The sequence below is a fragment of the Macaca fascicularis genome, chromosome 7 (genome assembly GCF_037993035.2).
Source record: "Macaca fascicularis isolate 582-1 chromosome 7, T2T-MFA8v1.1".
In the NCBI taxonomy this organism is placed as follows: Eukaryota; Metazoa; Chordata; class Mammalia; order Primates; family Cercopithecidae; genus Macaca; species Macaca fascicularis.
This window is the reverse complement of record NC_088381.1, coordinates 105,522,127-105,548,051: the sequence shown is the minus strand read 5'-3', so window position 1 is coordinate 105,548,051 and position 25,925 is coordinate 105,522,127. Positions and strand designations below refer to the sequence as shown.

The following is a 25,925-nucleotide window of genomic DNA, read 5'->3' as shown; positions in this document are numbered from 1 at the left end:
GTTAAATGAAGAAGAATCTAGAAGAAACCAACCCATAAAAACTTAGTGGTGAAATAAGGAGAAAATCTGAGTATCAACAAGGTGACTGGCAAAACGTAAATCATAATCTAAATTGCATTTCCACACTATTATTTAAAATTGTGGTTGTATTCCTGTGTAACAAGAAACTCCATTAAAATTATGGATGTGAGGATGAAGCATGATATTAATAGTAGAGAAAAATAATGCCATCTAAATTACCAAACAGATGGCTTATGGACATTTTGTGTTGGCTTGTTTTTTATTTTATCATAACAAAATTAACCAATATAATAAGCAATTGATCCAAATCAGGCATTACAGTGACCAAAAATATCAAATCTAACATGCTAACATTTAATTTTCTTTAGTCTCACAAGGAGTTATTTTTATTCCAGTTATTGTTACATCATGAAAGTAGGCACATTTGTCAAAAATAGGAAAAGAAAAAAGCATAAAGTATAGCACTAACTGTAAAATCTGTCACCAACTTTTCCTGTGAGGTTTAACTTAGCTCTCATATCTGAATTTCTAAAACATTTAGTTTTCTTTTATAAAAATGTATTTTCACGTCTCAATGCTACTGAATAACTCCTCTTCCAATAGGAAAATTATAAATGTAAGAAAATTACTTTTCACGTAGTTTTTTATCACAAAGAGGTTTTGAAGACTTTCTTGGTCTCAGTGATACACGTTTCTGCATTTGCTTAACTTCTTTTCCTTCAATTTGCAAAAATTCTGATGATTTTGCCTTTAAGAAAATATAAAGTGTAAGTGTAAGATGCAACACGAGAGTTAGATCTTTCTCTCATATTTAGTGAGTCATCTAATATTTAAACTCCAGATTTCTATGTATATTTTATAACAGAATGCTAAAAGTAAAGTGATAGTTTCATCTGAATCCATTCCTAAATTTTACATATATACCTATATAACAATAAAAATATTAGTACCATGTTTATTTACAATATTTTTATTTATTACCTTAAAATTACTGAAGAATAAATATAATATTTCCCCCCAATAAGTGCACTCTTCTTTATTGGTATTTGTAATAAAACTTACCCTTATATCCTTAAAGTTTGGCATGACTGCTAGTTACAACCACAAGCTAAAAAGAACTTTAGTGCTTTATATTTTTGTTTTGATCAGTTTATCAGAATAAACTTATGCAGAATTCATGGTAATCATTCATGTAAAGATATTGTTTTCTGTGGGTTTCTCTATATTTTTTTGAGATTAGATTTAAGGAAGAAATCAGGGAGGCCCTCCTTGGGAAAAGCTATGGTTGAATAAGTAGAAGGTAGCCAGATAAAAGGAAGTTAATTTTCTTATGTTAGGTAGGGTTTAGGTTTGATACAGTAGTAAGGAAGGAGCTATTGCAACTTCTTGGGTGATGAAGTAATGAAGAATAAAGAAAGTTCAATGAATACAGAGCATTCCATCCAACCATCTTGGTAATCTGAATTTCCTGTACAGTATTTCCAGAAAGTGGTCATCAACTGGCTGAAACATGGGCAGGAGTGGAGAACTTGAATACATATAAACTCAACCAGTTTCTGTTTGAAAGTCTTCCAGTCCTGGAATTTTTGCTTGTTTCTTTATTATTGAATCTAACAACTTTCATCCACCAGTCTCAATTCAAACTTCGGGAACCATCCAAGCACAATCTAGCTCTCAATTGTTTGAGAGACAGACAAATATTAGAATACAGTTTAATCCCCTGGGCCTGCTTTTCCCTCAGATACACATCCCCAGTCCTTTCAACTCTACCTTACATGACATAGTTTTGAAGTACTATGCTTAGTCATCTTCACTGCTTTCTTCCAAATAGTCTCTAATTTGTTAGAGCTCCTCCTGGGGTTGGACACCCGGATGTGAATATAATATCTGAGGTGTGATATAATCAGATCAGCCAGAAAAAAAAGATGGTATTTGTCAATGAATGCAAACTATGACTGCATGTGACTTCATCACAAAACTACATTACAGCCTAAAACACTGAAGTTTTTCACATTTGCTACTAAATCTTGTCATCCCATATCTATGCACTTACTGTGTGGATCCTAAGGCTATCCTAATTAAATTTCATATGAGATTTGACTAATCAAATCTTTTTTTAATTCTTAATTTTTGTGGGTACATAGAAGGTATATATATTCATGGGTACATAAAATGTTTTGATACAGGCACACAATGCATAATAATTACATCATGGAAAACGGAGTATCCATTCCCTTGAGCATTTTTCCTTTGTGTTACAAACAATCCAATTATACTCTTTTAGTTATTTTTAAATGTACAATTAAATTATTACTGACTGACTCAGTGGCTCACGCCTTAATCCTAGCACTTTGGGAGGCCAAGGCGGGTGGATCATCTGAGGTTGGGAGTTCGAGACCAGCCTGACCAACATGGAGAAACCCGTCTCTACTAAAATACAAAATTAGCCAGGCATGGTGGTGCTTGCCTGTAATCCCAGCTACTCAGGAGACTGAGGCAGGAGAATCATTCAAACCCAGGAGGTGCAGGTTGCAGTGAGCCGAGATTGCACCATTGCATTTTAGCCTGGGCAACAAGAGTGAAATTCCGTCTCAAATAATAAATAAATAAATAAATAAATAAATAAATACTGACTATAGTCACCCTGTTGTGTTATCAAGTATTATGGCTTATTCATTAATTATATTTTTTCGTACCCATTAACCACTCCCACTTCACGCCCATCAAGCCTTCCTTCCCAGCCTCTGGTAACAATCCTAATACTATCTATCTCTATGGGTTCAATTGTTTTGATTTTTAGATCCCACAAATAAGTGAGAATCTGTGATATTTGTCTTTCGGTACCTGGATTATTTCACTTAACATAACGATCTCCAGTTCCTTCCATGTTGTTGCAAATGACTAAATCTCTCTCTCTCTCTCTTTTTTTTTTTTTTTTTTTTTTTTTTTTGAGACAGGACCTCAATCTGTAGCCCACGCTGGAGTGCAGTGGCAAGATCATGATGCACTGCAGCCTCAACCTCTTGGGCTCCATTGATCCTCCTACCTCAGCATCCCAAGTAACTGGGGCTACAGGCATGCACCATCAAGCCTGTTTAATTTTTGTATTTTTATAGAGATGGAGTTTTGCCATGTTTTCCAGTCTGATCTCAAACTCCTGAGCTCAAGCAATCTACCCGGCTAGGCCTCCCAAAGTATTGGGATTACAGGAATGAACCACTGTGCCCAGCCTCATTCTTTTTCATGGCTGAATAGTATTCCATCATGTGTATGTACCACATTTTCTTATCCATTCTTCTGTTGATGGACACTTAGGTTGCTTCCAAATCTTGGCTGTTGTGTGATCAGTGCTGCAACAAACATGGAAGTGCAGATATCCCTTTGATATACTGATTTCCTTTCTTTGGGGTATGTACCCAGCAGTGGGATTGCTGTACCATATGGTAGTTCTATTTTTAGTTTTTTGAGGAACCTCCAACCTGTTCTCCATAGTGGTTGTACTAATCTACATTCCCATCAACAATGTATAAGGCTTCCCTTTTCTCCACATCCCTGCCAGCATTTGCTATTGCCTGTCTTTTGGATATAAGCCATTTTGATTGGGCTGAGATAATATCGCATTGAAGTTCTGAGCACTTTTCATACGTCTGTTTGCCATTTGTATGTCTTCTTTTGAGAAATGTATATTCAAATATTTTGCACATTTTTAAATAAATTATTAGATTTTTTTCCTACAGAGTTGTTTGAGCTCCTCATATATTCTGGTTATTAACTCCTTGCAAGATGGGTAGTTTGCTAATATTTCTCCCATTCTGTGGGTTGTCTCTTCACTTTAATGAATGTATCCTTTGGTGTGCAAAAGCTTTTTAACTTGATGTGAACCCATTTGTTCATTTTTGCTTCAGTTGCCTGTGCTTGTGGGGTATGGCTCAAGAAATATTTGCCAAAACCAATGTCCTGGAGAGTTTCCAATTTTATGCGGTAGTTTTATACTTTGAGGTCTTAGATTTAATTATTTAATCCATTTTTATTTGATTTTGTCTATGGTGAGACATAGGGGTCTAGATTCATTCTTCTGCATACGGATATCCAGCTTTCCCAGCATGATTTATTGAAGAGGCTATCTTTTCCCCAGCATATGCCCTTGACACCTTTGTTGAAAATGAGTTTACTGTAGGTGTGTACTGTATTCTGTTCCATTGGTATATGTGTTTGTTTTTATGTCAGTATCATGCTGTTTTGGTTTCTATAGCTCTATAGTATAATTTGAAGTCAGGTAATGTGATTTTCCTCCAGGTTTTTTGTTTTTGTTTTTATTTGTTTGGGGTTTGTTTTTTGTTGTTGTTATTGTTTGTTTTGCTTTGTATGGTTTTTGTTTTTGTTTGCTTAGGATAGTTTTGGTTATTCTGGGCCTTTTTGGTTCCATATAAATTTTAGCATTGTTTTTTCTATTTCTGTGAAGAATGTCATTGGTATTTTGATACAGATTGCATTGAATCTCTAGATTGCTTTGGATAGTATACACATTTTAACAATATTGGTTCTTCCAATCCATGAACATGGAATATATTTCCATCTTTTGGTCCTCCTCAACTTCTTTCATCAGTGTTTAATAGTTTTTATTATAGAGATCCTTCACTTCTTTGGTTAATTCCTAGGTGTTTTGTAAATGAGACTACTTTTTACTTCCTTTTCAGTTTGTTCACTGTTGGCATAGAAATGCTACTGATTTTTGTACGTCAACTTTTTATCCTGCAACTTTACTAAATTTGTTTATCAATTCTAATAGTTTTTTGTGGAGCCTTCTGGTTTTTCCAGATATAAAATCATACCATCTGCAAACAAGAATAATTTGACTTCTTCCTTTCCAATTTGGATGCCTTTTATTTCTTCCTGTTGTCTGATGGCTGGGGCTAGAACTTCCAGTATGATGTTGAATAACAGTCGTGAGAGAGGGCGTCTTTCAGGTGCTTCAGATCTTAGAGGAAAGGCTTTCAGTTTTCCCCATTCAGTAAGATACTAGCTGTGGTTCTGTCATATGTGGTTTTGGGGTTTGTTTATTCATTTATTTATTTATTTATTTATTTATTTATTTTTGAGATGGAGTCTTGCTCTGTTGTTGAGGCTGGGGTGCAGTGGCGTGATCTCAGCTCACTGCAACCTCCGCCTCCCAGGTTCAAGCAATTCTCCAGCCTCAGCCTCCTGAGTAGCTGGGCTTACAGGAACACACCACCATACCCAGCTAATTTTTGTATTTTTAGTGGAGACAGGGTTTCTCCATGTTGGCCAGGCTGGTCTCAAACTCCTGGCCTCAGGTGATCCACCTGCCTCAGCCTCCCAAACTGCTGGGATTACAGGTGTGAGCCACCTCACTGGTAAAAACCATATGTGGTTTTTATTATGTGGAGCTACGTTCCTTCTATACCCAGTTTTTGAAGGTTTTTCTTCTTCTTGTTCATGACGGGATGTTGAATTTTATCAAATGGTTTTTCAGCATCAATTGAAATGATCATAAGGTTTTTGTCTTTCATTCTGTTGACAGGATGTGTCACATTAATTGATTTGCATATGTTGAACTACCCTTGCATCCCAAAGTGGGATTTATCCCACTTTGTCACGAATGATCTTTTTAATGCATTGTTGAATTCAGTTGGCTAATATTTTGTTGAGAATTTTTGCATCAATATTAATCAGGGATATTGGCCTGTAATCCTTTGTGTGTGTGTGTGTGTGTGTGTGTGTGTGTGTCTTTGTCTGCTTTTGGTATCAGGATAATACCTGCCTCATAGAATGAGTTTGGAAGCATTCCCTTGTCTATTTTTCAGAATAGCTTGAGTAGAATTGGTGTTAGTGCTTTCAATTCAGCAGTGAAGCCATTGGGTCCCAGGCTTTTCTTTACTGGGAGACTTTTTATTATGGCTTTGATCTTGTTACTTGTTATGGGTCTGTTCAGGTTTTAGATTTCTTCCTGATTCAATCTTGGTAGATTGTATGTGTCCAGGAATTTGTCCATTTCTTCTAAATTTCCCAATTTATTGGCATATAGTTGCTCATAGCAGCTACTAATGATCCTCTGAATTTCTGTAGTAATGTCTCCTTTTTCATCTCTGAGTTTATTTGGATCTTCTGTCTTTTTTTCTTAGTCTGGCTAAAGCTTTATTAATTTTGTTTAGCTTTTCAAAAAACCAACTTTCTTATTTCATTGATCTTTTGTATTGCTTTCTTCATTTCAATTCAATTTATTTCTGCTCTGACCTTTATTCTTTGCTTCCACTAATTTTTGGTTTGGTCTGCTCTTTCTTTACTAGTTCTTTAAGATCCATCATTAGATTGTTCTTTTGAAGTTTTTCCTCTTTTTTGATGTAAGCACTTATAACTATGAACTTCCCTCTTAGTACTACTTTTGTTGTATCCCACATGTTGTGGTATGTTATGTTTCCATTATCATTTGTTTCAAAAAAAATTTTCAATTTCCTTCTTAATTTCTTCATTGACTTGCTGGTCATTCAGAAGCACATTGTTTAATTTCAATGTGTATAGTTTCCAAAATTATTCTTGTTACTAATTTCTAGTTTTATTGTATTTTGTTGTTTTTTGTTTGCTTTTGTTTGTTTGTTTGACAGAGTATTGCTCTGTCACGCAGGCTGTAGTGCAGTGGCACAATCTCGGCTCACTGCAACCTCCACCTGCTGGGTTCAAGCAATTCTCATGCCTCAGCCTCCTGAGTAGCTGGGATTACAGGCATACACCACCACACCTGGCTAATTTTTGTATTTTTAGTGGAGATGGGGTCTCAGCATGTTGGCAAGGCTGGTCTTGAGCTCCTGACCTCAAGTGATCCACCCACCTTGGCCTCCCAAAGTGCTAGGATTACAGATGTGAGCCACCACACCTGGCCAGTTTTACTCTATTGTGGTCAGAGAAAATGTTTAATATTGGTTTTTTTTTTTTAATGTTATCCACGTGCTAAGGAAAAGAATGTGTATTCTGCAGCCATTGGATGAAATGTTCTATAAATATCCATTAGATCCACTGCTCTATAGTGCAGATTAAGTCTGATGTTTCTTTGTTGAATATCTGTCTAAAAGAGCTGTCCAATGCTGTAGGTGGGATGTTGAAGTTTTCAGTCATTGTATTGGAGTCTCCCTCTTTGACTCCCTAATATTTGCTTCATAAATCTGGGCACTCCAGTGTTGGGTGCATATATGATTAAAACTGTTATATCTTCTTGCTGAATTGACCCCTTTATGATTGTATAGTGACCTTCTTTTTCTCTTCTTCTTATAGTTTTTTTCCTGAAATCTATTTTGTCTTATATAAGTATAGAGATTCCTGCTCTTTTCTAGTTTCCATTGGTATGGAATATCTTTTTCCATCCCTTTATTTTCAGTCTATGTGTGTCTTTATAGATGAAGTGCATTACTTGTAGGCAACAGATCAATGAGTCTTATTATTTTTAATCCATTCAGCCACTCTATGTCTATTGATTGGAGAGTTTAGCCCATTCACATTCAATGTTGTGACTCAAGAGTAAGGACTTTCTCCTGCCATTTTGTTACTTGTTTTCTGGTTATTTTGTGGTCTTCTCTTCCTTCTTTCTTTCCTGTCTTCCTTTTAGTAAAGTTGGCTTTCTTTGGTGACATGATCTAGTTTCCTGCTTTTTATTTTTTGTGTATCTGTTGAATTATTTTTGATTTGAGGTTATCATGAGGCTTCCAAATACTGTCTTATAGTCCATTATTTTAAACTGAGAACAACCTAACACTGTTTGCATAAACACACAAACAAGCAAGCAGAAAAGAAAAATAAAATGAATAAAGCCTCCACACCTTAACTTTATTCTCCTGCTTTTTAACTTCTTGTTGTTTCTATTTATATCTATGGTACTGTCTATATCTTGAAAAGTTGTTATAGTTATTATTTTTTATTGGTTAATCATTTAGTCTCTCTACTTAAGATAAGTTTACACACCATAGTTATGGTGGTATAATATTCTGTTTTTCTGTGTACTTAATATTACCAGTGAGATTTGTACCTTCAGATTATTATTTATTCCTCATTATCATGCTTTTCTCTCTGGTCGAAGTACTCCTTTTAGTATTTCTTGTAGGACAGGTCTGGTGTTGATAAAATGCCTCAGCTTTTGTTTGTCTGGGAAAGTCTTTACTTCTCCTTCATGTTTGAAGGATAATTTCACCAGATACATTATTCTAGGGTTAAAGTTGCTTTTATTCTGCACTTTAAGTATGTCATGCTACTCTCTCATGGCCTGTAAGGTTTCCACTGAAAAGTCTGCTGCTGGACTTATTGGAGCTCTATTGTATGTTGTTTCTTTTCTCTTGCTGTTTTTAAAATCCTTTCTTTATCCTTGACCTTTGGGAATTTAATTATTAAATGCCTTGAAGTAGTCTTCTTTGGGTAAAATCTGCTTGGTGTTCTATAGCCTTCTCATACTTGGATAGTGATATCTTTCTCCAGGTTTGGGAAGTTCTCTGTTATTATCCCTTTGAGTAAACTTTCTACCTCTGTGTCTTTCTCTACATCCTCTTTAAGGCCAATAACACTTAGATTTGCCCTTTTGAGATTTTTTTATAGATCTTGTAGGTATGCTTCATTGTTTTATTCTTTTTTCTTTTGTCTCCTCTGTGTATTTTCAAATAGCCTGTCTTTAAGCTAATTAATTATTCCTTCTGCTTGATCAATTCTGCTACCAAAAGACTCTGATGCATTCTTCAGTATGCCAACTGCATTTTTCAACTCCAGAATTTCTGCTTGATTCTTTCTAATTATTTCAATTTCTTTGTTAAATTTCTAAGATGGAATTCTGACTTCCTTATCTGTGTTATCTTGAATTTCTTTGAGTTTCTTCAAAACTGCTATTTTTATGTCTCTATATATTTTGAATATATGTCTATTTCTCCAGGGTTGGCCTTTGGTGCCTTATCTAGTTCATTTGGTGAAGTCATGTTTTCCTGGATCATTATGGTACTTGTCGATATCTGTCTGTGTCTGGGCATTGAAGAATTGGGTATTTATTGCAGACTTTGCAGTCTGGGCTTGTTTGTACCCATCCTTTTGGGGAAGGCTTTCCAGATATTCAAAAGGAGTTGGGTGTTGTGATCTCAGCTGTATCTGCTTTAAGGTGGGGTACCCCAAGCCCAGTAATGCTGTGGTACTTGCAGTCTCGTAGAGGCACCACCTTGATGGTCTTGAATAAGATCTGGAAGAATTCTCTGAATTACTAGGCAGAAACTCTTGTTCGCTTTACTTTGTCCTAAACAAACAAAGTCCCTCTCTCTCTCTCTCTCTTTCTCTCTACTGAGCCAACTGGAGCTGGGGATGGAGTGACACAAGCACCCCATGGCCTCTATTCCTAGGACTGCACTGGGTCAGATCTAAAGCCAACACAGCTCTGGGTCTCACTCAAGGCCTGCTATAACCACTCCCTAGCCACTACCTATGTTTGCTCAAAGACCTAGGGCTCTACAATCAGCAGGTGGCAAAACCAGCCAGGCGTATGTTGTTTGTGGCAAATTTGCTCAGGCCCTGGGTGCAACCAGAGGTGCCATCCAGGAGCCAGCGACTACAGTCAAAAACTTTAGACGTCCATCTGGCATTTTATTGTACTACAGCTGAACTGGCACTCAAACTACAAAATGAAATCCTTCCCACTCTTCCTCCCACTTTTCAAAAGCAGAGGAGCCTCTCCCTGTAGCCACCGCTCTCAGGCCCACAGGGAGTATTGCCAGACTCCTGCCAATGTTTCCTAAAGGCCTAAGGGCTCTTCAGTCAGCTTGTGGTAAATGCTGCCTGGTCTGGGACTCATCCTTCAGAGGAGTGGGCTTCCCTCTGGCCTAGGGCAGGTCCAGAAATGGTGTACAAGAGCCAAGTCCTGGACTCGAGGACCCCAAGAGCCCACTTGGTGCTCTACTCCCCTGTAGCCAAGCTGGTTCCTAAGGTACAATACAAAGTCCTCTTTACTTTTCCCTCCCCTTTTTAAAGCCGGGGTCTCACCCTATAGCCACCACAGCTGGGAATGTGCTGAGTCTCGCCTGAGACCAGCAAGTGTCAGGGTCTCACCCAAGGCCCTCAACTGGTATCCTTTCTAGTTATTCAGAGCCCAAGGACTTTTCAGTTAGGAGGTGATGAATCTTACAATTTGGTCCCTCTCTTCAAGGCAGCCCAGGGCATATCTAGAAATGTCTGGAAGCTAGGGCATCATGGCACTGACCAATGCCCTATCCTGCTGTGGCTGAGCTTGGTATCTAACACGCAAGACAAAGTCTTCCCCACTCTTGCCTCTCCTCTTCTAAAGCAAAAGGAAGGAGTCTCCTTTGGAGCCATGAGCTATGCAGCCTGGGGTTAGGGGAGGAGTTATGCCAGCACTCCTTAGCTGCCCTGGCTGGTGTCTCAGTAGGTTGCATGCCTCCCTAGTCCACTATCTCTGAGCCCAGTTCAACCCTAGGACTTACCTACGTGTTGCAGTACTTGTGGCCTACATTGCCCTTCAAATTTATTTGGGGCCTCAGAGCATGTTAGCCTGTGGTGGCAAGGCTTTTAAGAAATCATGCTCCGACCATTGAGATCAGCTATTCCTCTCTGGCTAGGGCTCATTTAAATGCACCCTCTGTGGGCAGGCACCAGCTGAGTTTGGTTAAGTTTTGGTTTCTGCTATAACAAGACAGCAGTGAGTTCAATACTTCACACTTGCTGGCTCTTCCTCTCCCCAGGGCACAGAAACACTTTCTGCACCACCCCTCTGCTGCCAGCGGGTCAGGGCAGGGTGGTGTCGGCAATGCAAGACTATTTATCCTACCTCTTCAATGCCTCTTTCAGTGATATGAAGTTACAGTCAGGTTCTGTGTCCTGGTGTACTGTGGGGTGGAAGGGACAATCAGTGGAGCCTTCTATTCCACCATCTTGCTCCACCTCCTCCAGACACATCTTACCAGTAGCATTTTTGATGCTATCTACAAATTCAGTCAGCAAGTTTTCCGTTTTCTCATATGATATGGTTTGACTTTGTCCCCACCCAAATCTCATCTTGAATTGTAGCTCCTATAATTCCCTCTTGTTGTGTGAGGGACCCAGTGGGAGATAAGTGAATCATGGGAGCCGTTTCCTCCATACTGTTCTCATAGTAGTTAATAAGTCTCACAACATCTGATGGTTTTATAAGGGGAAACTCCTTTCTCCTGGCTCTCATTCTCTTCTCTTGTCTGCCACCATGTGAGACACACGTTTCTCCTTCCACCATGATTGTGAGGCCTCCCCAGCCATGTGGAACTGTGAGCCCATTAAACCTCTTTCTTTTGTAAATTGCCCAGTTTTGGATATGTCTTTATCAGCAGCATGAAAACAGACTAATACATCATCTAAACCCTTAGGAAATATATTGAACTGGGCACAGCCCTGTAGCAGTCCACAAGACTTCCATACACTAGTTGTGCATCCTTTGCATAACTAATTACAAATCCATTTAACAGTCCACCTGACCACAATCTCCTCTACAAAACCATCATTGGGAGGCTTTCATAAGCAGTTGCTGATATTCCAATGATAATAACAATAACTAATGTTTATTGAGTTTTCTGTGTGTCAGGCATTGTTCTAAGTGCTTTATATTGTAGCATCTACATATAATCCTCACAAAAACAATATGAGGTGGGTACTGTCGTTATCCTCATTTTACAATACAGACATATAGTAGAGTTCAGTACTTTGCCTAAGGTCACACTACTAGTAAAGGGTAAAGAGAGGATTCGGTCCTTGGACATCTAGTTGCAGAACCTGTGCTCTTCCCACAATCCTCATGTTGAACACCAGGTCTGACATTTTTATGATGCTCAGTCTAGGAATTCTAGGAAAATAAATGAGGTCAGTCTTCCATGACTTACCTTAAGGGGCCCATACTCCAAGTGATTACCACTTCCTTTTAGAAGGGTTCAGACACAATTATTTTAATGAGTCATTTAATAATTCTAGAGTTTTGTCCAAGATCAATGCATAGATTGCAGAAATCTTAACCCTTACACTTAAAAAAAATATAAAAGTCATATTTGCAGTTGCCAGGCTCCAGGCATTGGCACCTCTCCCACTGCAGCAGCTCCCCAAAGCTGCTGCTGAAAGGTGCAACAAGCTTAAACTCATCTACCTGAGCCATCCAACAGCCTCAGATATCCAAGTTAACTCTTAAAATCTTTTACAAATCTTGGACTTTAAGTTTCTATTATGAATTCTTCTTTCTAAACTAAAGATCATTCTCCCTGTCAGATTTAAAAGACACAAAGCATAAGTTTATCAGCTTCCTTTTCTCTTTGTTATACTTCTGTTTATTTAAAACCTCAACCTTTTTCCAAAAATAAATTAAGGCAGCTCTGTCATCTCTTGTCATCACACTATTCATCCAAATAACAGAGTTATCTTTCTTTTTATTCCCCCTCTCTTTGCTCCAAAACTAACACCAAAAACACTTGTTTTTGTTCTTAACATTATTCATAGGACTAAACCCATTCTGGATCTCGGCTTTCTTGGTACAATTTTATAGCAACATGCCACCTTTATATTTTTATATGGATATGCATTTCTATGGATATTTTTAAAACTCTAAATGCAATAGATTACTCACACATGTTCTGTGAGAATTTGGGGGATTTAGGGCATCCCCATACCTGTTAAACTTCCTTCAATTTATAATATCAGGTCATGAGATCATATCAATATTTTTATTAGACTTTTACTGACATTTTCTAAAATGTTCAACCATCCTATTATTGGCTTTGTGTCAGTTATTTATTCACAGAATCACTATTATTTCTATCTAACTTTCTTTTGTTCATCATGACAAAAATACTAACTACCTTCATTATACTAATGAGCTTCTAAGAGTAGAAATGGCCAATCAGGTAAGGATTGATCAAATTCTCACTTTTTCTGCTGAACAAAACCTTCCAGCATGTATCTGAGCAATTAAAGTCCTGCACTGTTCCTTTATCACACCTCTGTGCTACTTCTGTTTAATCATGTCAGAAAAGGTCTTCTTGTCTGCTTAATCCTCAACCTGGCCAGGCTTGCTGGAGTACGTTGTTCCTCATTCTGCTAGCATTTTGAGCAGAAATGCTAGAAACTACCCTTATGGACTCAAATGTCCACATACAGTGTAAAGTTCATGAATAACAACTAATCTTGAGATGTTAACACAAATAAATAAACATATGATTCTTAGTGAAGACTTGGTGGGAATAGTTCGGTGCTATTTTTATGGCATTTCTTAAAGGTACCACAATATCCCACAACAATAAGGCATAATATTTTATTAGACATTCTCTTCTCCTCCCCTTGAAATATTTCTCATTTCAATTTAGAGTCTTGTAATCCATTCACCAAGTCACTCTGATCAAAACATTCTTCCTAGAATGCTTCTTAGAAACATCCAAATGCATGCTTTGTAAAGGGCATGACTGATGGGGTCAGTCACCAACCACAGGATAAGACCCTTGTCCCTGAAAGCAGTAGGGTATTTCCTCTGGTCAACTATTACTTGTGGATCTTCCTTATTACCTGTTATTCGTGGAAGACCAATAGGCTAGTGTCATACAGGATAAACCTGAGAAAACAGGGCTTAAGAAATGAAGAATAACCACTGCATTAATTCAGACATAAGGTCACCAGGACCCAGACTAGGATGGGGTAACTAGAAAAGAGAAGAAAAATATAGAAGCAATAACATTTGGGAAATTCCAAGCCTTGGAGATTGATTTATATGTAAACAGCAAGAGAAGAGGAAGGCCACAGACAAATCCCAGGTTTCAGAATTGGGAGTCTCCAGCAAAAATTGAAGAACGAGTAATTGCCAGTTGACGTCAGTGAACCGTAGTAGGAACATAATCATTGGTGGGGAGGGGAGGCGCAGAAGTAGAAGAACTGACCAGAAAGGCTGTTTACCCAAGAAGGGGCATCCATCTGAATCAGTTTGGGAGAGGATTTCTGTTGATAATCAAGATGACATGCTGTGGTTCAAGGAAAAGGGCCTTTTTTTAAATGCTAATAATATATCTATTTTTAAATAAATTTATTTAAGTAAAAAAGTGACTCACATTAATGAAAAGAATTAATACAACAATCCTCCCTTATCTGTGAGGCATATGTTCCAAATCCCAGTGGATGCTTGAAACCTTGGATAGTACTGAACCCTATATATACTATGCTCTTTCCCATACATACGTATTGAAGATAAAATTTAATTTATAAATTAAGCACAGTATAAGATTAACAACAATAACTAATAATACAATAGAACAATTATAACATACTGTAATAAAAGTTATGTGAATATGGTCTCTCTCTCTCTCTCTCTCTAAATATCTTACTGTCCTATGTATATTCACCTATCTCCACACTGCAGTTGACCACAGCTAACTAAAACCTCGGAAAGTAAAGCCATGGATAAGAGGAAACTTAAACCCTACTGTAAAGGCAGGGTGATGTGCAAATATGATAAAAAAATTATGTAAACAATAGATAAAATGAATCTTGTAAACATTCTCACAGTAGAGAAAGACCCAGGGGTTAGTATGAACCTAAATGAGGTAAAACGTTATAAAAGCTATGAAGTTCACCAAGTTCTATTTCCTGCACTATAATTCCTGACTTCCTCGAGATGGTAACTAGAAGATTCTTGGCCAATTTCTAAAAGACCTAAAAATTCCTTCCCTCCTTGAAAATCTGTTTTCTTTCCTCAGAGTTGCAATTAGGGTTGACACTAGAAATCCTCAAAAAAACATGTTCTCTTTTCCTAAATGGGCAACTTGCACTTCTGAGGTCCCCTTTTCAGAGTGAACACACCATCACCCCCACCCCCAGCCCCATACCTTGGTCCTTGCCTGGGCCAATTCTTCACACCTGCACATCCTCAATTCTCATAACTCTTAGGTGTTTCCAACATAAATAGTTTCTTACCGTTAAAGACACCCGCTTGGCTTCTTTTGAATCACTTGTGGGCTGTCCATCTTCCAAAGGTTTACTTAATTCCTCTGCTGGCTGAACTTGCAAAATTTCCTGAGGTTTAAATACTGTGCTTTCTACTTCTGAGGTTCCCCATTCTATATCCTCTTGTTCAATCTGGAGAATACTTGACATGGCTTCAGGAAGTTCCTTATGCATATTCTGTTGGAAAAAGTAAATGTGCGAGAATGCTTTTTTTTTTTAATTGGTCCTTCTAGGCTTTTCAGTGATGCAACAGATTCTATCTGACAACAAGATGAATATGAAAATGCACGCTTGAAACTAAGCACAGGTGATAAGTTTCCTCTGAAGATTTAGAAAGAGAAGCTCAAATTGACTTAAGAAAAATGTGAACGCTGGCAAATTATTTTCCTCAGCCCTTGTCTCAAAACTACAGCTACCCCACAGTTGTTATGGGTAAAAGATGGCATACAATACCAAATACTATGAAATTTTCTTTATTATGCAAGAAGGTATAGCTAGACCAAGAAATTTAATTTTGTAAAATAGAACTTTAATCTTGAGCTCATGTTGGTTTTTTTTTTTTTTTTTTTCCATATCACAAGTCATCAAGCAGGAGCTCATGTTTTTATAAAGCTACTGGATGGTGTTATGGAAAGATTAAGAACATGTTTTTAACCAAATGGGACTGAATTCAAATCCGGGATCTGTTAATTAATAGATGTTTGACCTTAGCCAAGTTACTTAAACTTTTTTAGCTTCATTTTTGTCACTGGTCATCAGGATAGGCTATGCCCAACTACTCCCCCACCAAAAAAAATAGTGGTTCAACACACTGGGACAGTGTGTTGACTACAAATCAAAGTGGCTCTTTAGGGCAGGCATACTTCTTATGGTAGCTCAGCCATCTAGGCTGCTTCCAGGTTGTAGTTCCTTCACACCAAAACACAGCTTTTATGGTCACCACAGAGCAGTGACCATATCACTTTCCTTCGCACCCCATTGGCCACAAACAGCTACATGACCCCATCTAACTGCAAGAGGATGGGGGACATTTGAATATTTAGCAGGGAGCCATTCAGCCACTCCATTGGCTTGACTCACATCTTTACAAGGGATATATCTTTTTTTGTATTTAGTTTTTGTGTGTGTCCTCTGCAAGCTGAGGAAGAATGAAGCCAATAGTGACTCAGTCCAAGTCCAAAATCTTCAAAGGCAGGGAAGCTGACAAGGCAGCCTTCAGTCTGTGGTCAAAGGCCCAAAAGCCCCCGGCAAACCACTAGAGTAAGTCCAAGAGTCCAAAGGCCAAAGAAGATGGAGTCTGATGTCTGAGGGCAGGAGGGATGGATGGAAGCGTCCATGACCAGGTACCAAGTCGAAAAGTATTTTACCTCTAGAGAAGTGGGTCAGCTTCCTTATAAAAAGCCAGAGGCCAGAAGAGGTCCAGTGATTGCCTGTAAATGTCAATGCTTAGGGAATGGTTCCAGCAGAATTACAAATAAATTAATATTTTTGTTTAACTCTTTATTTTAAATAATCAAGATGGTATCTAAGCTAGATACCTGATTGTTGGCCTTTTTCACAGTTTCCTTCAAAATGGTATCTTTCCTTATACTTTACATGAATGTAGTGAATGGTATTAAGTTTATTCTATTAATGAAGATTTCTATTTTGCTAAACCTCACTGATATTGTATTTTCAGTTTACTATACCTGTTAGAGGCGTCAAGGTCAGAAGGTTTGATATGTGTTTGTAAACAGTGTCAACTAGAGGCAGCTACCCTAGATGTCAGTCTTAAGTCCACAGCATATATGGTAAGGCTTCCTAATTGATATATCCACATACTATTACAAAGGGCTACTGGTACCATCTCATGCTGGGTCATGAGGCTAGTAATAAGAATACAAAGGAGAAAAAGATATGGCCTGAAAGCATCTCAAACTCTAGGAGTTCAACCATTTGGGGTAACTCTAATATTACAGGATTCATAGCTTTTGTGAAAAGAAAAAATTCCATGCACTTTCTGAACATGATATGCTAACCTAAAAATGAAATATGATCACAATTTTATGTATGCGGGGGTCATATTTTCAGGAACCAAAGGAGCTTGTAATTTAATGGTAACATTTTATGAATTCTTTGTAGAGGAACTGACCATCAGGTTATCACTTTTCTATGTAAATGTGAGTTTCTATACACTGGGAGACACTTTCCATTCACAAGGAATATGTTCCAGATTGCTTTGAATCCAATGGTTATTTTACCAATGATGGATAAAAAGAAATATTTATTTCCACAACAAATATCTGTCACCAACTGTCCACATTTCTCAACCAAATTCTTCCCTCGCAATGCTTTTAACAATTCTTCTAGCTGAATACAGACAAAAGTAATGCTTTCTTAGAAGCTAACAATTTTTAATTAATTATCCAACTACCTTCTAGATCTAAATGTCTCTAAATCAGAATTGTTAAAATCTTCCCCTTCTAAAAAGAGTTTGGGGCCTTAGCTCAGAAGGTCCATGGTAGCCAGCAACAGTGAGCCAAAATGGCCCAAGACTCCCAGTGTGGTATCGAGTTAGATGTTCTCACAGGTAAACACACTTCTAAAATACATCAGAGAAATTTTTTTAACTCTCTATATAAACATTCAAGCAACAGAAAGCATGCTGTTACTTTAACAGAGGCAAGGAGGATTTTTATTAAAGCTTTACCGTTTGTGATTCCTCAGCACCCATCTGGAATCTATGCTCTGCTTGTATCTCAGGTGTTTCTGCTTGCATACTTGATGTTTTGCGGTACATTTTTCCCATTAAAGAAATATCCTTGAATAAGAAAAGGAAGCAAAGTGATGCAAATTTTTTAAATCATTGAGGCACATTATTCATTATACTAAAATGCTAGTCAATTCGGCTAGTAAATGAGAAATAGAGAAATATAAAGTAGTCAATAACACATGGTAAATAAATAAAAACAATAAAGGCAGGGTGTGGTGGCTCATGCCTGTAATCCCAGCACTTTGGGAGGCCGAGGTGGGTGGATCACCTGAGGTCAGGAATTGGAGACAAGCCTGACCAACATAGTAAAACCCCCATCTCTACTAAAAATACAAAATTAGCCAGGCATGGTGGCGCATGTCTGTAATCCCAGCTACTTGGGAAGCTGAGGCAGGAGAATCACTTGAACCCAGCAGGAAGAGGTTGCAGTGAGCTGAGATCATGCCATTGCACTACAGCCTAGACAACAAGAGGGAAACTGTTTAAAAAATAAATAAATAAATAAATATAAAATATTTTTATCTATGTTTTCAATTTCATGGCTTTTTGCTGGTCTCTATAAATATATTTTTAGATTTAACAAGATAGGTAATATTAAGTCAGATGCTATAAAATAATGCTATTAAGTCAGATTCTATAAAACATTGCACAAGAAAGATAAAATCAAAACTAAAATTTAATGCATCCAAGGGCAAGAAGGAATATGCTTAAAACCTCACCGGATGGACTGTTAGTATCATTTTTACCACAGCTAGTGATAACTGCAATGATATACTCTCTACTCAGTTGAAATGGCAAGAAGATAGTACACTCCAATTACTAACAATGATCTAGGTATAAAGAGACCCAGGTTCTGTCCATCCAAACTGTAAAGCCACAAATCAGGCATCAACAGGCACATTATTTTGCTTTCCTTCCCCTCAGTCTTAATACTTTTTAAATAGGCATTCAATAACATGACTTTTTTTTGAAACAGACTTGCTCTGTCACCCATGCTGGAATGTAGTGGTGCAATCATAGCTCCCTGTAACCTCAAACTCCTGGGCTCAAGCGTTCCTCTCACCTCAGCCTCCTGAGTGGCATGGACTACAAGTGCATGCCACAACACTCAACTAATGTTTTTGCTTTTTTGTAGAGATGGGGTATCTCTACATTGCCCAGGCTGATCTTGACCTCACGGTCTTAAGGAATCCTTCCTCCTTGGCCTCCCAAAGTGCTGGGATTACACAGCCATGAGACACTGTGCCTGGCCTACATGAATTTTTAAGGTTCCTTTTTCTTCTAGCCTTTTAGTAATGTCAACAGCAAGATTCAAACTCCCATTGTACCTTAAAACTCTTATTTTTCTACTTTTTATTTGCTTTATTAAAAGGATCTAATTCAGGCCATTGGCTTCTACTTCTGTCCTCTGGTTATAAATAACTATAAAACTGGACAAAATATTACAGCAACTATTTTAGGATTTGACAACAGGCAGTACAGAACTGTGATGACAGAGAATGGAAACTAGGTAAGAGTTACAATTACCTGATTTCTGCCTGACACAATTTCCAGAACATGGCACAAAAAGGCAGAAACCAAACAGAGCCCAAGTATCTTACTAAATTGAAGAGACAGAAATCAGATGAGAGGAGGACAAAGGGGCTAGAGTTTGTAAGGAACAGTGTGGAGATGAGAGCACTGCACAGACAAAGAGCTCCAGAAATCGGCATAGGGTCCTTGAGTCTTTGGCTGAAAGTCTGCCCATGCAATGGGGAAACCCATGAGGCTAGACAAAGAAACCTTGCCAGGGAAGAAAACAATTACCAAGGAGCTGTAAGCCACAATTCCCAGAGCTCACACAAGGTTGGAATTCATTAGGTCTCCCACCAGACATGGAAGATACATGGTACATTAATTATAAAGGCCAAAAGGATCATCCATTAGTAGTAATGCTAAATTAACCCTTGAGTAAAGACTTTTGTGGACGTTAACAATGCTTTAAAATAATTCTTTTAAAAAATCAAGCTGCTCTTCAAGTAACTTAACTGCCTATCATAACAAACTCTAACACTCTTTAAAGGAAGTCAATAAAACCCAATGCAAAATTCATAATGTCCAACATCCAATCAGAAGTTGCTGGTCACATGAAGAAGCACAAATATGTGATACATAACCAGGAAGAAAATCATACAAAAAGACCCAGAAATGACATACATTTTGCAATTAGCAAATAAGGATCTTAAACTTCTAATATAAATATTATAAGTGTTCAACATTAAATAAAAATGTAAGCATAAAGAGGAGCAAACTTAAGAAACAGAATTAAATGTGACATCTATAGATAGAACATACATCATCTAAAATAAAATTCTCACTGAGTGGCATTAACAGAAGAGAAAGACATTGCAGAAGAAAATGTCAGTTAACCTGAAGCCTTATCAACAGTAACCATGCCAAATGAACCACAGAGCAAAAGAAAACTAAAATAAAATGAACAAATACTCAGTCAAACATATATTTAATTGGAGCTCCAGAAAGGGATATGGAGAGTGACTGAAAACATTGACACGCAAATGGCCAAAAATTTTCCAAATATCATGACAACTACAAACCCCCTAAGTTCAATGACCTCTGAGCAGAAACACACAAAGAACACTGCCCAAAGTTCACTGTCATCAGAATAATAAAAACCAGTAATTCTAAAAAATATCTTTATTTGTAAATGAATATGATTACACATATACAGAAAATCATAAAGAATACAAAAAAACTTACTAGAGCTAATAAACTAATTCACTAAAGTTGTAGGGTACAGGGAAATTATATAAAAATAAGTTTTATTTCCAAACAATGAACAATCTACAAACAAAATTAAGAAAACAATTCCATTTAAAATGCCACAAACGAGAATAAAATACTTAGAAATAAATTCAACCAAAAAAGCACAAGACTTGTATAAAATATTCCTGAAAGAAACTAAAGAAGTCCTAAATGAAAGGAAAGGCATCCCATGTCCATGGATTGAAAGACTTAATATTGTTAAGATGGGAAGACTCCCCAGAGCTATCTACAGATTCTTTGCAATCCCTATCAAAAACCCAAGGGCCTTTTTTTCAAAACTAGAAAAACTGATCCTAAAAGTCAATAGAATCGAAAGTTCCCCTGAATAGGCAAAACAATCTTGAAAAGGAAAAATAAAACTGGAGGACTCACACTTACCTATTTCAAAATTTACTATCAAACTACAACAATCGAAACGTGTGATACTAACATACGGATAGACATCTAGATCAATGGAATAAATGTGAGAGTCCAAAAATAAACTCATCCAACCCATGGTCAATCAACTTTTGACAAAGGTGCCAAAAACAGTCAATGGGAAACAAATATACTCTTCAAATGGTGCTGGGGCAACTGGATATCAACATGCAAAAAAAATAAAGTTGGCCCCCTATCTCATATGATATATAAAAATTAACTCAAAATGGGTCAAATACCTGAATGTAAGACCTATAAACTGTAAGATTCTTAGAAGAAAACATATTAATAAATCTTCATGACCTTGGATTTGGCAATAGCTTCCTAGATATAACAACAAAGACATAAGCAACCAAAGAAAAAATAGACAAATTGAATTTTACCAAATTTAAAACTTCTGTGCATCGAGGACACTATGAAGAAAGTAAAAATGTAACCCATTGAATGGGAGAAAATATTTGTAAATCATTTGCCTGACAAGGGTCTAATATTAGGAATATATAAGAAAGTCTTAGAAGTCAACAAAAAGACCAAAAAAATTAAAAATGGGCAATGGACTCCTGGCTTTGAAGTTAATAATACTCTTTGGCAATAACACAAGCAGTTTTTAAAGCAGAAAAAAACAACAGAAAGAAGCTTCAAAGGAAATACCCTGATTATTCAGCTTAAGAATTTCACTCCCTCCCTCTTCCTACTAGTCATAAGTGTCCTGGCCACCACTATCTGACCATGATCCTCTAACTAATCATTCTTTAGTGTCAACAACTTTGGCATTTCTCAATTAAGCATTTCCCAAACAAGAAAAGCAAGTTTTTTAGTCTCAGAGTCACTGTCATTAATATCACCATGCAACAGAAAATTGTCTAGTATTCTTTCCCTTGAAAGAGTTTTGACACTAACATACAAGAAGAATATTCTGGAAGTCATAGCACTAATTCTCTGTTGTGAATTACAAAACTCTGTGAATTATTTGGCGAAAGTGAAGATATAATCACAGGAGATAGACAACAAATTTTCATTTCTATATAGTCAAAAAATGGGCAAAGTATTTTTGACATTTCTCCAAAGAAGATATACAAAAGCCAACAAGCACATGAAAAGATGACCAACACAAATAATCAGGGAAATGCAAATCAAAATCACAATGAGATACCACTTTATACTCACTAGGATGGCTACAATAAAAAAAAGAAAAAGAAAATAAGACTTTACTGGGATGCAGAGAAACTAGAATCCTTGTACGCTGCTACCAGGAATGTAAAATGGTGCAGCCACTGGAAAGGTTTGGAGGTTCCTCAAAAACTTGCATACTATTACCAATTGACCCAGCAATTTCCCTTTTAGGAATATGCCCAAAAAAACTGAAGGTAGGTATTTCAATAGATATTTGTACATCGATGCAGCACTATTCACAATAGCCAAAAGGTGGAAACAAGCCAAATGTCCACTCACGGATGAATGAATAAACAAAATTTGGTATATCCATACAATAGAATACCATTCAACCAACAAAAGTAATGAAGTACTGATGTATGCCACGATGCTGGATGAATCGTGAAAACATTATGATAATTGAAAGAAGCCAGACACCACAGGTCATAAATTGTATGATTCCATTTATATGAAACATCCAGAATAGGTAAATCTATAGAGAACAAAGCCAAATTGTTGTTGCCAGGGCCTGAGGGGTATGGAGAATGGCGAATGACTGTTTAATGTGTATAGTGTATCCTTTTGGAAGGATGAAATGGTTTTGAAACTAAATGAAGGTGATGGCTGCTCAACATTGGAAATGTTGATGCCACCGAATTGTGTACTGTAAGATGGTTAATTTTACATTATGTGAATTCACCTCAGTGTAAAAAAAAAGTAATTGGATATGATGAGCACTTGAAAATAGTAGGTACACAACAAATGTCATTTCCCTGCTCCTTAAACATTTTTAACTAATATAGCAGTAAAATTTATACGTGATAGTTACTACATTGCCCAACCCAACGACATAAGGATTTATTTTTGTTTGTCTATAGTCTAGTAAAGCCAGAGAAATAAACTTCACACTTGACATTTAAAAAAGACACGTAGGGAGGCGGAGGTTGCAGTGAGCCGAGATCTCTCGCCATTGCACTTCAGCCTGATAACAGAGAGAGACTGTCTCAAAAAAAAAAAAAAAAAAAAAAAAAAAAAAAAAAAAAAAAAGACATGTAATGTAAAAAAATGTTTTATTGACAACAATAATTTTGTTAGTGTTGGATCTAAAGTTTAATAGCAAAGGAACACAAATGGATGTAGAGGTAACAGGTGAGAGTAAAAATAATGCAATTTATTCAACATTAGGAAATCCATTAATTTATAAGTCAAATGTACAAACATACAATGATCTTCATGGTACTCTCAAGTGAAAATCACATGGAAGGTGGAATGATAACGTGGTTGAGCACACATGCTTAGGTTTTGGTTTCAAATCTTGACTCGGTCACTTTAGGATATCCTCAAGCAAATTACTCAACCTCTCAATTTTGTAAAATGGGAATAATATTAGCACATACCTCATATGCTTATTATGAGGATTAAATGATATAATACATGCAAACAGAAAGTGTCTTATACATAATAATAGTTTTTGTTCATGTTAAAATAAAAAGCAAAATAAGGATCCCTATTGGCACCATCATAATTTCACGTTATACTGGAAATTCTAGATATGAAACAGAAAAGAACATAATTATAAGAAATGAGCTAACCACATAACTGTTACTTGAAGAGGTACTACTATATACCTAAAATTCCCAAAATAATCTGTAGAGTTATTCAGACAGAAAATCAATTCACCAAAACCAAACTCAGAAATTTAGAAAATGAGACAAGGAACAAAATCCTAAAAGTAACAAAAATTATAAACTAGCAAAACAGTGCCTTAGGAAATGTGAGGAAAACAAAAAACAATTGACTGAGACATAAAAATTGACTTGAATCAGAAAATTTGGATGTTGGACTAAGAAAAAAAGATCAAAAAGAAAAATTTTAAGTAATACAATTAGTATTTTGTTTAACGTGCATTAATTCTACCGTTCTCCCTGAGTTATAAACTGTAACTAGTAGTTTATTTCTACATTCTCCACAAGTCTGCCAAAGTATTAAACAAAATTTTTTAACTCCACAAACAATTGAAAATTTATAAAGCTCTAAGGGGTCCAGCTTCACAATCCTGGATACATTTTTTTTAATGTGTTTCATAGAGCAGTTTCCACCTAAAGCATGTAACAGAATCCAAAATGTCCAAGCTGGAAGGACCTTGAAGGATCAATAAAACCCGAAGGACACCCAAATTTCACAGACACTGAAACCAAAGCTTTGAGGCTTAAAGGGTGCTGTTTAGTATTCAAAACAAACAGACCACATGGTCTTTCCCCTAAACTGCTTCAAGCAGATGGACAGCAACAGAAGCAGCAGTGTTCCTGTGCCCCGTTAGGCAGACCCAGTATTTTCTCAATCATCATTAAAAGAACGAGTAGAGACAGCAGCTGCCCTCTACTCTTCGTCATGCAATCCAGGTTCTCCCCAAATGACACTGGCCCAAATAGCATGGGCCAAAAGAGTGTTTCTAAAATATACCCTTTTATGATTTCATCAGCACTTAGTCAAGCTGCACTGCCTTTAGATAACTTACTGTAAAGTTCAAGGTTTAGAAAGAAGGAAAGAAAAGGCATTGTATGGCCCTAAACAATATTTATCCACACAGGTTACTTTCTTGAAAAAATGTCCTGATCTGCGTTAACTTTCTCTTGCTTCCTGCAGGCAAAACCCTGATGGCGCTGGCCTGTGGAATCCTCCTTACAGGCACAAGAATGTATCAGGGCTGCTTGACATCCATTCTTACCCCTTGTGACTCTTTAAATTAAACATTTATATGACTGTTCTGGGTGACTGGACCCTGTATTCCATAGACCTGTTGGCTCTAAAAATGTAATTTGAAAAAGAAAAAAAAATGGAATTTGAACAGCTACCATATAAATTTAAACATCAAAATTGCTACAGGCACTATCTATAACTAAATGTGTACAGAATCTTTTGCACAAAGTCCTAACAGAACATAATCCATTACTTAAACCTGTTCAAAAACTACAGTAGTTCCAGAAACATAACATTATTGGGTTTCAAGTAAAATTTCTACTTTTTATAATATCACTTCTCTGATAGCTACCCTATGAAAGAAAACTACAGTGCTTTTAGAAAAAAAAAAAATGAGGCATTCATGAAAAGCTTGTTTAAATCAGGTCGTCCAAAACAGATGCAATGCAACCAGAAAAAATATTTCCAGAATATGATAAAGCCTATAGTTGAGCAATGCACCATTCTTTATTCCTTGACATTCATACTAGAAAAAACAACAAAAAAATCCAGACTTTTTGTTTCAGAAGGCTATGGAGAAATCTAAGTTAATATGCCTGATTCTAGGTTATAGCATCTGATATTTCAGGTACAACACCCCTTTGAATTACATACCAACTGTTGAGTGAGTTATGAGGAGCTATGCAAGCAGCACTGTGCCACAGCATTCCAAGGCTAGGAATCTAAGAGAAATATAAGTCAAGATTCTTTCTCTCAAGAAGTTTCAGTTAGTTAGAGAGATGAAAACAACAGACTAGGAATAATGTTTTTCAAAATGCAAAGCACTGAATTTAATCAAGCGTAATTATTATGCACAGGCTCCAAGTTCAATAGGAATCTAATTTATTTAGAGAGATGAGGATAAGAGTATCAATATCAGAGAATGCACCAGTTTTAGTTATGCTAGTGAAAAATAAATGTGAAGAAGAGCTGGGTTCTGGGTCAAGGGATGGAGGGAGGGGAAATACAGTTCTTATCCCATATTTTAATGTAAGACCACATGAAAATAATTATGCATCTACATCAATGATTT

The 25,925-nt window shown here is 36.8% G+C and overlaps 1 protein-coding gene across 2 annotated transcripts in view; it reads right to left on the bottom strand.

Moving 5' to 3' along the window:
- TTC6 (tetratricopeptide repeat domain 6) overlaps positions 1-25,925 on the bottom strand; it is a 217,927-nt gene that overhangs the window by 123,376 nt on the left and 68,626 nt on the right. For both annotated transcript variants that reach the window (XM_005561122.4, XM_073998505.1), the window contains 3 exons: positions 17,699-17,809; positions 14,980-15,186; positions 651-769 (listed from right to left, as the gene is read on the bottom strand). In XM_005561122.4, coding sequence (XP_005561179.3) covers positions 651-769; positions 14,980-15,186; positions 17,699-17,809 — 437 coding nt within the window. The remainder of the gene's footprint in view (positions 1-650; positions 770-14,979; positions 15,187-17,698; positions 17,810-25,925) is intronic.